Source organism: Hypanus sabinus, chromosome 4, assembly GCF_030144855.1.
Source record: "Hypanus sabinus isolate sHypSab1 chromosome 4, sHypSab1.hap1, whole genome shotgun sequence".
Taxonomy (NCBI): Eukaryota; Metazoa; Chordata; class Chondrichthyes; order Myliobatiformes; family Dasyatidae; genus Hypanus; species Hypanus sabinus.
The window spans coordinates 110,158,635-110,172,527 of NC_082709.1; the positions used below are offsets into that span (position 1 = coordinate 110,158,635).

Sequence of the window (13,893 nt, forward strand, 5' to 3'; positions counted from 1 at the left end):
AGAAAGAATAAAAAATAAGTTGCCTCAAACAGTTGAATGGGGGGTGGGGGGGGGGGGGTCATCACTTCCCTGGCCATGGGCTGACTCATTATAGGCTCAAAGGTCCAATTTACTGTCAGAGAAATGTATACAATATACATCCTGAAATGCTTTTAGAGGGTAATTTTTACCCTCTCATATTGTTTGATAATTATTTTGGTGTTCAATTACATTTGTAATTCCTGTAATTGAAATGAACTGTCGGTTTCTAGTGAGATCTGAATAACGTCCAGATTTAGGCTGCGTGTAGCATTGATCCATCTGGTCATTTAAGTGTCAGGTGCTGGATGTTTCAAGTAAGGCAAGCACAGACATCTGACTTTAATGTGCAGTGACCAAGCACCATAAATGTCTTGAATACAGGATGTGTGTATCAAAGGTCAGGCACTCAACTGGACCAGTCATGTTACAAGGGCAGTATAGAGACTAAATATTTTGCAGTGGTTTGCTGATCTTGGAACTCTTCAAAACTGTGCCATATAGTAAATAGCTCAAAATATGAAAATATGACTGCATGTTTGTAGTGCTTTAAAATTATGTACATGTACTTGGCAACATGTACTTGCCAAGTTATTAGAACAATTTGATTGGCGCCACTGCCACCAAGTTAAACATCTACCTGCTTTGTCAGTTCCCTGCTGTGATAGCTGTGCATTTGTTCTACATTAGGTATTGCTGTAATGATGTTGTACACCAAGTTTTCAAATTGGATTCCTAACATTTTGGTGGATTTTTTTGTATTATATTACTATGCTTGTTTAGCTTGATCCACTTTCAAGACAATATGAAGAGCTGTACTTGCAGAATAAAGATTTTGATGGAAGATTATTTCTTGAGTATGACAGAACTCTGCAGATGGACCCAGAAGAAAGGTAATAATGTTAAGTATGTAATTATGCATGTTAGAATGTTTAACATTCTTTGTCCTACCCTCCCACAATATCTTCTTAAATCCCACCCCAAATATTATTGCATAATCTGATTAAATTGCTTGTTCTCATTTCTATTTACTGAGCTGAAGATGTAAAAATATGACAAGCCACAAGATAAACTAATTAAGTTTCTGTTTAGCAAATGGAATTGTAAAACAAGCCTTGGTGCCTGTTTAGTATCTACTTTGAGTTACTGCTGTTAGAGGAGTTGGTGACTGTTGATCCGTGCAAATTGCATAATCAGTGGCAGTATCCAGTGTTACGTCAGGGTAGTCCCAACTTATTAGTTTGAGAGTATGTCCTTTTTCTGATCTAATTGGCTTTTGATGTACAATGTAAATTTGTAACATTTAACTTTTGGACATTTTATTGTATGGTGAATTAAACACTTCTGAGAAGGAAAAGAGAATACTTCTCTGTATTAAAACTAAAAATAATTATATTTTACTTTGACCATGCAAACAAATTCTCTGATAGAAGTATTTTGCTTTTGGCTCTGCAACAAAAAAAACCTGAAAACAATTGTCCTGAATAATTTGGCTTTATTTGATCATTGGAGTAGATAGATAATTCTGCAGAGCACTCTGTTTTACTGCATAAAAGTTAATTAAAAGCTTCTTGATTGGACTATCTCTCTGTAGATGCAATTGTGAAAGAACTCCAAGGAAGCCTCATACTGAAGATGGTCATCCAGTTCTTCCTCCACAGACACCTGTTAGGTACAAATGGTTTCTATTGTTTTCTTTACTTGTTGAGTATCATATAGTAGTTCTTTTTCCTTGACAAACAGCTTGATTTTCCAATGTGCCATGATTTACAGTATGGTTAGAAATTGTTTTATGCATTTACTTACATGTGATCAGGCATAACTTACCAAAACCACTGTTGAATTTAATCATTCACAATCTGTATCCTGGTTTGACTGCAGTGCTATTGGAATCTAGATTTTTTAAAAAGCATTGCCCAACCCAGAATGTTAAGAAGCAATTTCAAATGATGTGACAAGTTAAATTCAGGCAGGCAGGGAAAAACTTGTGGTAAAGCACTGGTTAGTTCTTGATGTCAGATCCCATAAGGTTTTTCTTCTGTCCTAAACAACAAAGAGGACCATGATGCAGAATATGCAGCTGATGACTCAGAAAGGTTGCTGATCAGAGGCAAGCTAGAACTGCTTGGTAATATGTTGAGGAATTTGATTGTTACAAACTTCTTAATATGATGGAAGCTAATTGGCTCAGAAGAGGAAGCCTTTGAAGATGAATTATGAGTTGGCATTAATTAAACAGTATATTTGTAAATCTGATGCATGCAGAGTGACTCTGCAATTGCATAACTCCACAGAACATTTAAATGAAAATGTCTTATTAGGTAATGTTAATATAACTATTAATCTCCTAGAATTGGTGTGAAAAAGCAGTAACTGTAACAATTTGTCCTTCCATGTCAGATGGAAATATAGACACCACTTGTCTCATCAAGTCTATGTGAGCTCATAGTGCAATGCCAATTCCCCTTTAATTTTCTTTGTAACATTTTGTTAAGACAATTCCCCCACTGATCTGTTGAAACGTTGTTTCATTTTTTAACTGCATTGCAGTTGTGGTTTTTAAATTACAATAAACCAAAATTCATTCATTCATTCATTCATTCATAAAGGCAATTCACAGTTGCCAATTGACATACCAACCTGTTTGCGTTTGGCACATAGTAGAAAACCAGGCCACACTAAGTAAACCCATGCTAGCACAAGGTGAATATGTAAACTTGACCAAAAAAATGGCAGAATTCACAATGGACTACAAATCACAGGAGTTGTGAGGCATCGGCTCCACCGACTTTGCCACTGCCAATTGCTAATAGAACTTGGTTTGAGATTTGAGACAATTATTGAAGTCACATGCTTGCTCTCAGAATGACAGATTTATGATTTTAGTTTGTGGTTTATTCATGTCAGTCGTAATGGTGCTTAAGTAGAGGAATTAGCTTTATGTTCATTGCATTTCAATATCAAGTACATTTCAAGTACTTTGATTTCAGTTGAAGAAAGCAAGGAAATTGAAAATTGTGTTGGGAGTTGATGTATTAGCATTATATAATGGCTAACTATCAAGAGTATATTGCTAGAATATTTGGATGACAAATTGTTTATATGACCAGTTTTAGATAATTTAAGTTATCAAATTAGAAGGGAGTGCAGCAGTTGCAATGTGGTTAGTGGTAGTCACTTCCTGTAGAGCACATTCTCTGTTTAAACTGACATCAAATTATAGATTGGTGCAACCTTTTAGGGTCGTTTTATTTTAGCCTCAAGGTTTTTTATTTCACTTTGTTGTACTTCCTCTGAAAGACACAAACTTCACAATGTGGCTTGATTCTCATTGTTGCTTTTTCTAAGTTTAATAATCTCCCACTATGACCAGTAAAATACAATGAATTAGAGAATTGAAGATAGGAAATAATTTATAAATAATTTTAAATACATAACTATATAAGTTAGTTATATAAAGACTCCCTTATCTCCTTCTGTGTTTTAATAGAGTGAGTCCCGGGGTTCCTCGATCTGCAGTGTATTAGTGTTTACCAGGGTCAATTTTGATTTAACTTCAGTGACTTTTTGATTGAGGGAGAAGTATTTGAATACTATAAATTGGTACTTTAGTTAAGATGCTGCCTGTTAGAGTCTATTAAGTTACTATAGCATTACACCTTAAGACGGACTTAGTCCATAATACCACCCTGTTGGTGACAGCTTTATATTTTGCTGCTACCCATCATTTTAAATCCAAATCTTCAGAATCAAAGTCGTTTATTGTCATATGCATAATTACATGAATGCAGAGTCAGAATCAGGTTTAATATCACCAGCATATGTCATGAAATTTGTTGTAATGCGACAGCAGTAAATTGCAATACATAATTTAAAAAACTGTAAATTATAGTAAGTATATATAAATCGAATTTTACAGTTTTTAAGATTATTATGTATTTCAATTTATAGTATTCAAATGCTTCTCCACAGCTAATTTTACACCACTTTCCATCCCCATAAAACCAAGTTTGACTGAAAATACTTCCTGGGTAGGGTCTTCCTGAAATTCTTCCTGTTTAATAGAGCATGTGACATTATACACAGATCCCTCAATCAAAAAAAATCACTGAAGTTAAATCAAAATTGACTCTGAACAACACTGAATAGTAGATAGAAGAATACGTACATAACGCTGGAAGAACTCAGCAGGTCAGTCAGCATCCGTGAGAGAAGAGTAGCCAACGTTTTGGGCCGAGACCCTTCATCAGGAATGGGCCCCCATTCCTGATGAAGGGTCTTGGCCCTAAACGTTGGCCCCCCATTCCTGATGAAGGGTCTCGGCCCGAAACGTTGGCCCCCCATTCCTGATGAAGGATCTCGGCCCGAAACGTTGGCCCCCCCATTCCTGATGAAGGGTCTCGGCCCGAAACGTTGGCCCCCCCATTCCTGATGAAGGGTCTCGGCCCGAAACGTTGGACCCCCCTTCCTGATGAAGGGTCTCGGCCTGAAACGTTGGACCCCCATTCCTGATGAAGAGTCTCGGCCCGAAACGTTGGCCCCCCCATTCCTGATGAAGGGTCTCGGCCCGAAACGTTGGCCCCCCATTCCTGATGAAGGGTCTCGGCCCGAAACGTTGGCCCCCCCATTCCTGATGAAGGGTCTCGGCCCGAAACATTGGCCCCCCATTCCTGATGAAGGGTCTCAGCCCGAAACATTGTTCCCCCCATTCCTGATGATGGGTCTCGGCCCGAAATGTTGGTTACTCTTTTCTCACGGATGCTGCCTGAGTAAAGTTTTACTGAGCATAGTTATTAAAATTTAGCAAGGTTGAGCAGAATTTTTTAATGGACTACAAAATCACCCTCATCTCCAAAATGGCACAAAACTCTAAAAAGGGAGATGATGAAACACAAATCATATTAGACTTTTTCCAGTGGACACTTCCTCTGCATGCCAAGGTTCAATTCAAATCAGACCCATTGTGTGTAGTAGCTTAAGAAAATACCATTTTATATCATAATGTAGTTGTGTATCTGTAAAGGAGGAACTGCAAGGATGGTTAGAGCCATGATGTTGATCTCAAGATGCTGAGTGAAAATCATCTTTTTGGTAACTATTATTTTCGTATTAACAGGAGAGGGTGCTAAATTTAAATATTAAAAGTATCTTTCAGTAAATATTATTTGCAATAGTAGAAGTGATGTATGTTTAAGATGCAGAATGGAATGATAATCAAATGGGCTGTTCTGATCTGGACAGCATCTAGCTTCTTGACTGCTATTTGAGCTATACACATCCAAGCAAACTATTATATTTAGGTTTAAAATGATAGCCTACTGGTCAGTAATTAATCAATTTATTTTAAATACAATGGATTCCTGTTAATTAGGGCACATCAGGCCCATACATTTTGGCCCAATTAAGCAACTGCCCCTATTAGCCAAAGTTTCATGGAAATAGTTAAAAAGATATATAAAAAATAAGCAACAGCTTAACTGAGTAACAAATTATGCATTTAAATAAAATACAGAACAAATTGGAGCACTACTAATACTTCTAGTGGTTGTCTGTCCTATCTGGTGTTGATGGGATACCTGTGTGGTAGAGTTTGTAAGTGGAAAAGCCATTGTACTGGAGCAGTTAAACTCTCTTGACCTCAGAAGTCCAGGTCCAGAGTTACAAATAAGCATCTTCCTTGGTTGCAGTGGATGATGTTGATTTTTTTTTCTGTGCCTCGTCATGCCTTTTGCTCTCCACGGAGTGTAACAGAACCACCTTCCTGGCTGTTGGATCTCACTGTAAATTTCATCCACCCAGTCTGCTGGAGCTGACTTCTCATGCTAGGAAAGACATGTCCCTGTCTCACTGGGGTATGAGATCTGCTGACTGTCCTCACCTGGTTTAGTCCACTCATTGAAGCTGGGGTGTGGCTGTTCTTGCATGCAAACAGCTTCTTGGAGCCACGGGTGTGAGCTAAGTGACCAGTGGGGACAAAACGGTAACATTCAAGATGATTGTCAATACCTTCAAATTTTTTGTAGGTCCTAGCTTGTTGAAGTAGTGTAATTGTTTCAGTTTCGCTCCTGGCCATTTCTGGAATTTCTAAGCCCGAATACTTGAAACTGCAGTGAGCAAAACAGTTCTGAATTGTCTTACTGCTTATTTCCCACCAACTATTGGTGACAAAAATCACTGCTTTTTGAATTCAAGCACGCACAGCTAATGCACATAAAATGCAGGAGGAACTCAGCAGACCAGGTAGCACCTATGGAAAAAAAAACAGTTGACGTTTCGACGTTTCGGGCCGAGACCCTACATCAGGAAGCTGATGAAGGGTCCTGACCTGCAATGTTGAAAGTTTACTCTTTTCCATAGATGCTCCCTGGCCTGCAGAGTTCCTCCAGCATTTTATGTGTGTTGCTTTGGATTTCCATTATAAGACCAGAAGACCATTATGCTATTTGGCCTATTGAGTCTGCTCTACCATTTCATCAAGGCTGATCCATTTTTCCTTTCAGCCCCAATTTCCTGCCTTCCCTTCAGGCCCTGACCAATCAAGGATCTATCACTCTCTGCCTTAAGTATACCTAAAGACTTGGCCTCCACAGCTAGCTGTGGCAAACAGTTCACCACTCTTTGGCTGAAGCAATTCCCTCTCATCTCCGTTCCAAAAGGAGGCCCTCTATTTTGAGGCTGTGTCCTCTAGTCTTAGACACTCCTACCATAGGAAACATTCTCTCCACATCCACTTTCTCCATTTCTCCATTTGATAGGTTTCAATTAGGTCTCCTCTCGTTCTTCTAAATTCCAGTGAATACAGGTCCAGAGCCTTCATATGTTCTTCATATGACAGGTCGTTTTAATCTTGGAATCATTTTCATGAACCTCCTTTGAACCCTCTCCAATTTCAGCACATCCTTCCTAAGATCAGGGGCCCAAAACTGCTCACAATACTCCCAAGTGAAACCTCGCCAGTGCTGTATAAAATCTCAGCACTACATCCTTACTTTTATATTCCAGTCCTCTTGAAGTGAATGCTAACATTGCATTTGCCTTCTTCATCACAGATTCAACCTGCAAGCTAACCTTTAGGGAATCCTGCACAAGGACTCCCAAGTCCTTGTGCACATCGCACTTTTGTGTTTTCTCTCCATTTAGAAAATAGTCAACCCTTTCATTTCTTCTACCAAAGTGCATGACCGTACACTTCCCAACACAGTACTCTATCTGTCACTTCTTTGCCCATACTCCTAATCTAAGTCCTTCTGTGGCTTCTCTACTTCCTCAAAACTACTTGCCCCTCCACCTATCTTCATGCTATCTGCAAACTTTACAATAAAGCTATCAATTGTATCATTCAATTTACTGACATATAATGTAAAAAAAATGCCTGTGGAACACAACTAGCCAACCAGAAAAGGCTTCCTCCTTTATTCCCACTCTGCCTCCTGCCAGTCAGCCACTGCTCTATGCATGCTGGAATCTTTCCTGTAATACCATGGACTCTTAGCTTGTTAAGCAGCCTTATGTGTGGCACCTTGTTAAAGACCACCTGAAAATCCAAATACACAACATCAATCAATTCTCCTTTGTCTATCTTGCTTGTTATTTCTTCAAAGAATTACAACATGTTTGTTAGGCAAGATTTTCCCTTGTGGAATCCATGCTGACTACAGCCTATTTTAATCATGTGCTTCCAAGTACCGCAAAATCACATCCCTAACAATTGACTCCAGCATCTTCCCAACCACAGGTCAGTCTAACTGGCCTATAATTTCCTTGCTTCTGAATCTCTTCCTTCTTGAAGAGTGGAACAACATTTGCAATTTTACGGTCTTCCAGAACCATACCAGAACCTAGTGATTCTTGAAAGATCATTAATAGTACCTCCACAATCTCTTCAGCCAGCTCTTTCAGAACCCTGGAGTATACACCATTTGGTTCAGGTGACTTATCTATCTTCAGACTTTTCAGTTTCCCAAGAGCCACCTCTTTAGTAATGGCAACTTCACACACTTCATGATCTCTGACACTTGGAACTTCAACCATACTGCTAATATCTTCTACTGTGAAGACTGATGCAAAATACTTATCTGTTCATCAGCCATTTCCTTGTCCCCTATTACTACCTCTTCAGCATCTTCTCCAGTGGTCTGATGTTCACCCGCGCTTCTCTTTTATATTTTGTGTATCCGAGGAAGCTTTTTGTATCCTCTTTAATACTATTGGCTAGTTTACTTTTGTATTCCATCTTTACCTTCATAACTTTTTTAGTTGCTTTCTGTTGATATTTAAAAGCTTCCCAATCCCCTAACTTCCTGTTAATTTTTGCTCTATTATATGCCCTCTCTTTGGCTTTTACATTGACTTTGATTTCTCTCATTAGCCATGGCTGTGTCATCTTGCCATTAGAATACTTCCAGAAATTTCAGCCATTGCTGCTCTGTTGTCATCCCTGCCAGTGTCCTTTTCCAATTAATTCTGGCCAACTCCTCTCTCATGCCTCTGTAATTTCCTTAACTTCACTGTAATGCTGATACATCTGACTTTAGCTTATCCTTATCAAATTTCAGGGTGAATTCAATCATATAATGATCACTTGTTCCCTCAGGGTTCTTTAACCTTAAGCTCTCTAATGAATTTTGGTTCATTGCACAACACTGAGTCCAGAGTAGCTGATCCTCTAGTGGGCTCAACCTCGAGATGTTCTAAAAAACCATCTTGAAGGCATTCTAGAAATTCCCCATCTTGGAATCCCTCATCAACCTGATTTTCTCAATCTTTTCTACTGTGTAGGGGTCTATATATATCTCCCAACAGGGTCTTTTTACCCTAGCTCTATTCAACCCCTTCTGACCCTATGTCATCTCTTTCTGATGATTTGATTTCATATTTTACCAGTAGAGCCACACTTCCCCCTCTGCCTTCCTGCCTATCCTTTTGAGACAATGTCTGTCCTCGGACATTCAGCTCCTGGCTATAATCTTCTTTCAGGGATGCCTACAGCATCAAACTTGCCTGTCTGTAACTGTGTTACAAGTTCATCAACCTTATTCCTTGTACTGCATGCATTTAGATATAATACCTTTATTCCTGTAATCACAGTTTCTGATTTTGTCTACCTTTTGCATTGCAACTCATCCTTTTGACAGCAATTTTGCCCTAACATCAGCCTCTCCTTGCTGGGAGTCTCAGCACACATTGCCTCTGTTTGTAAACCAACTACCTCATCTTCAGCACTATCACCATGGTTCCCATCCTCTTGCCAAATTAGTTTAAACCCACCCAAACAACTCTAGCCAACTTGCCCACAAGGATATTGGACCCCCTCGGGTTCAAGTGTAATCTGTCCCTTTTGTACAGGTCATACCTCTGAGGAATGATCATATTTAACTGTTGAACCTGGCATATGAAGCATCATTTTCTAGGTGGAACAGGACAGCATGGATGTCTGAGGCTATGGAATCATCAGTGGACTGGTTTGAGTGTAAGGCATACTGGGAAGGACCCATGTATCTGGAACGTGGGAATCAATAGGATCTGTTACCAGCCACTCAGAGCAGTTCATGATAGTTGAAGTCAGTGCCACTGGGCAATGATCATTTAGGCCAGTTATTGCTGCAGTCTTGGGCACTGGAATGATGGTGTTTGCCTTGAAGCCTGCATGGACAATGTACTGTTTCAAAGAGACATTAAAGATGTCAGGACGCAGAAGTGGGCTGAGAAGTGGTAGATGGAGTTCAACCCAGAGAAGTGTGAGGTGGTACATTTTGGAAGGACAAACTCCAAGGCAGAGTACAAAGTAAATGGCAGGATACTTGGGAGTGTGGAGGAGCAGAGGGATCTGGGAGTACATGTCCATAGATCCCTGAAAGTTGCTTCACAGGTAGATAGGGTAGTTAAGAAAGCTTATGGAGTGTTAGCTTTCGTAGGTCGAGGGATGGAGTTTAAGAGTCGTGGGATAATGATGCAGCTCTATAAAACTCTGGTTAGGCCACACTTGGAGTACTGTGTCCAGTTCTGGTCACCTCACTATAGGAAGGATGTGGAAGCATTGGAAAGGGTATAGAGGAGATTTACCAGGATGCTGCCTGGTTTAGCGAGTATGCATTATGTTCAGAGATTAAGGGATCTAGGGCTTTACTCTTTGGAGAGAAGGAGGATGAGAGAGGACATGATAGAGGTGTGCAAGATATTAAGAGGAATAGATAGAGTGGACGGCCAGCACCTCTTCCCCAGGGCATCAGTGCTCAATACAAGAGGACATGGCTTTAGGGTGAGGGATGGAAAGTTCAAGGGGGATATTAGAGGAAGGTTTTTTACTCAGAGAGTCGTTGGTGTGTGGAAAGCGCTGCCTGAGTCAGTGGTGGAGGCAGATAGACTAGTGAAATTTAAGAGACTACTAGACAGGTATATGGAGGAATTTAAGGTGGGAGGCTATATGGGAGGTAGGGTTTAAGGTTTGACACAACATTGTGGGCCGAAGGGCTTGTAGTGTGCTGTATTGTTCTATGTTCTATGTCCATTGAGACCTCTGTTACTTGGGCCACACACTCCCTCAGCACTTGAGCAGGCATATTGTCCAGCTCACACAAGGAAATCTGCAGATGCTGGAAATTTAAGCAACACACACAAAATGCTGGTGGAACACAGCAGGCCAGGCAGCATCTATAGGAAGAAGCACTGTTGACGTTTCGCGCTGACACCCTTCGTCAGGACTAACTGAAAGGAAAGATAGTAAGAGATTTGAAAGTAGTGGGAGGAGGGGAAAATGCGAAATGATGAGAGAAGACCGGAGGGGGTGGGATGAAGCTAAGAGCTGGAAAGGTGATTGGCGAAAGTGATACAGAGCTGGAGAAGGGAGAGGATAATGGGACGGGAGGCCTTGGGAGAAAGAAAGTGGGGGGGGGGGAGCACCAGAGGGAGATGGAGAACAGGCAGAATGATGGGCAGAGAGAGAGAAAAAATAACAAACAACTAATTATGTCAGGGATGGGGTAAGAAGGGGAGGAGGGGCATTAACGGAAGTTAGAGAAGTCAATGTTCATGCCATCAGGTTGGAGGCTACCCAGCCGGTATATAAGGTGTTGTTCCTCCAACCTGAGTTTGGATTCATTTTGACAGTAGAGGAGGCCATATCCATGCATTGGATACATTCAGCTTGTCAGGAAGGGAGGCATTGGTCTCAGTGACACACAGGGTCGACTTGTAATCAGTTATGGTTTGTACACCTTGCCGCATGCTCACGCTTTGCCTTGTTGATGGCACTGCAGAGCATGGTTCTTGCTGACTTTAGAGTCGTCCTGTGCCCTGATCTGAAGGCAGTGTCCGATCCCTGGCAGTGCACAGACCTCTGCAGTCAGCTGTGGTTCTGGTTTGCCCTGGCAGTGTAGTGTTTAACCACAGTAACACCTCAATGTACTTTCCTATGTAGCCAGTCATCAATCCCACATATTCATCAATGTTGACATGATGATCGTAGATAGCCACCTCCCTGAAGGTGCTCCTGGCCATGCTTTTGAAACAGTCCTGCATCACTGAGGTGGCACCTTCTGATCAACCGGTGAACTGGTTTGACTTGTTTAACCAGTGGACTGTATGCAGGAGTTAGCATAATGGGTATATGGTCTAAGTATCTGAGGTGAGTTTGGGGGTTAGCCTTGTAGGTCCCATGAACATTGGTATACATGTTGAAGGCAGCTGACTGCTACCTTTAGGGCAAGGGTTAATGCACATTAAGCTTTGGCCTATGTTGGGGGGAGGGGCTAAGGGGAGGGGGGGAAGGGTTTTTTTTCTTTTTGTAATCATCTGAAAACTTAATAAAAAAATAAAAAATAAATAAAAAATAAGCTTTGGCCTTCTCAGCAATACCCTCACCTTGAAAACAACTACAGAATGAAAAAAATAATCTATCTGTTCTCTGTTGCAGGGCTGCTATGAACACCATACAGCAGTTACAAATGATACTAAATACAGCTGACGACAAACCTTCAGATACTCTTAAAGGATATTTTAATGTAAGTAGATGTTAGATGAGAACAAGAGTATATATGTAGTAGTTTTCTTAAATTGCAAATAAGCACTTAGAAATGCAAAGCTATCAAGCACAAATAACTTAAAAGTTGATGGTTTTTGTGATCAGTGGAAACACTGACATTGAATGCTAAACTTTCATTTCTCAGGTCTACATATTGTTATTGAAACATATTGAAAAATATGTTGAATTACTTTATAACTAATAAATTAGAAGAAATGGGAGTAGGTAGGATGAAGTCCAATTTGACAGAAGTATCCTAGGGAAGAGATTCAAAATGCTGGTGGAACAGCAGGCCAGGCAGCATCTGTAGGAAGAAGCGCTGTCGAAGTTTCGGGCCAAGACTCTCGGCCCGAAACGTCGACAGTGCTTATTCCTATAGATGTTGCCTGGCCTGCTGCGTTCCACCAGCATTTTGTGTGTGTTGCTTGAATTTTCAGCATCTGCAGATTTTCTCATGCTAGGGAAGAAATTGCAAGTTTGGTTAATTTGGAAATTGGGTGAACTAGGGAAAAGATGCGTTATCCTGGCACCATTGCTGTTTGGTAAATTCATCAAATTAATTGAGGTTGCAGTATACTTCTGGCCCACCAACTTCAAGTCCTATACAATGCGGGAACATTCCCTCAAGTTCCAGACATCTACAAGTGTAAGGAATATTACTAGTGGAAAAAGCTTGATTTTGGAGCTTGAACGTTTGACATCTATAAGGTTGAGTGTTTTGTGGATTGTCCATTCCTTCAGGTTGGTTCAATGTACTTTGCCTGGTTTAAGGGTGGGCACTTTGTAGCTCAAGAGACTTGTCAGAGAGATAATGAGTTATTGTCACTCTGCATCAGCAAAACCAAAACAGTTGCATATGTGGTATTCAGGTTATTAACAATAAAATAAATAAGCTTTTTTCACTTTAAAGCCATTAACTCTTCTGGATATATGCCTTTAATTTAATGATCTATTTTTGCTATAATAACAGAACACCATTTTCTGCCCTTGCGCAGCATTTTTGATATATGAAATTAACCTACTATATCATTTTCAAGAAGATATCCATTTTGTAAATCTGGAATGGCTATATGTGATCTCAGCTTCAGGTGATGGCAATTACCAGTTAATCAGATTTCGGTAGAAGGGGAAGAGTCAGGTACTAGAGAGTACTCCTGTGGCTGTGCCCCTTGACAATAAGTACTATGGTTTGAGTACTGTTGTGGGGGGACAGCCTAACTAGGGGAAGTGGCAGTGGCCATGCCTCTGGCACAGAGTCTGGCCCTGTGGCTCAGAAGGGTAGGGAAGGGAAGAGGAAGGCAGTAGTGATAGGGGTCTCTATAGTTAGGGGGTCAGACAGGTGATTCTGTGGAAGTAGTGAAAAAACTCGGATGGTAATTTGCCTCCCAGGTGCCAGGGTCTGGGATGTTTTGGATCACATCCAAGATATCCTGTGGTGGCAGGGAGAACAGCCAGAGGTCATGATACATATTGGTACTAATGACATAGTGGGAAAAGGGAAGAGGTCCTGAAAAAAGACTACAGGGAGTTAGGAAGGAAGTTGAGAAACAGGACTGCAAAGTTAGTAATCCTGTGATTACTGCCTGTGCCATGCGACAGTGAGAATAGGAATAGAATGAGGTGGAGGATAAATGCGTGACTGAGGGATTGGAGCAGGAGGCAGTGATTCAGATTTCTGGATCATTGTGACCTCTTTTGGGGCAGGAGTGATCTGTGCAAAAAGGACGAGTTGCACTTGAATCTCAGGGGGACCAATATCCTGGCAGGGAAGTTTGCTAAGGCTACTGGGGAAAGTTTAAACTAGAATTGTTGGGAGGTGGGAACCGAACTGAAGAGACTGGGGAAGAGGGGGTTAG

At 40.8% G+C, this 13,893-nt stretch overlaps 1 protein-coding gene across 2 annotated transcripts in view; it reads left to right on the plus strand.

Moving 5' to 3' along the window:
• Nucleotides 1-13,893, plus strand: part of rb1 (retinoblastoma 1) — a 294,100-nt gene that overhangs the window by 81,385 nt on the left and 198,822 nt on the right. For both annotated transcript variants that reach the window (XM_059967858.1, XM_059967859.1), the window contains exons 10-12: nt 802-911; nt 1,613-1,690; nt 11,930-12,017. In XM_059967858.1, the coding sequence (XP_059823841.1) occupies nt 802-911; nt 1,613-1,690; nt 11,930-12,017 (276 nt within the window). The remainder of the gene's footprint in view (nt 1-801; nt 912-1,612; nt 1,691-11,929; nt 12,018-13,893) is intronic.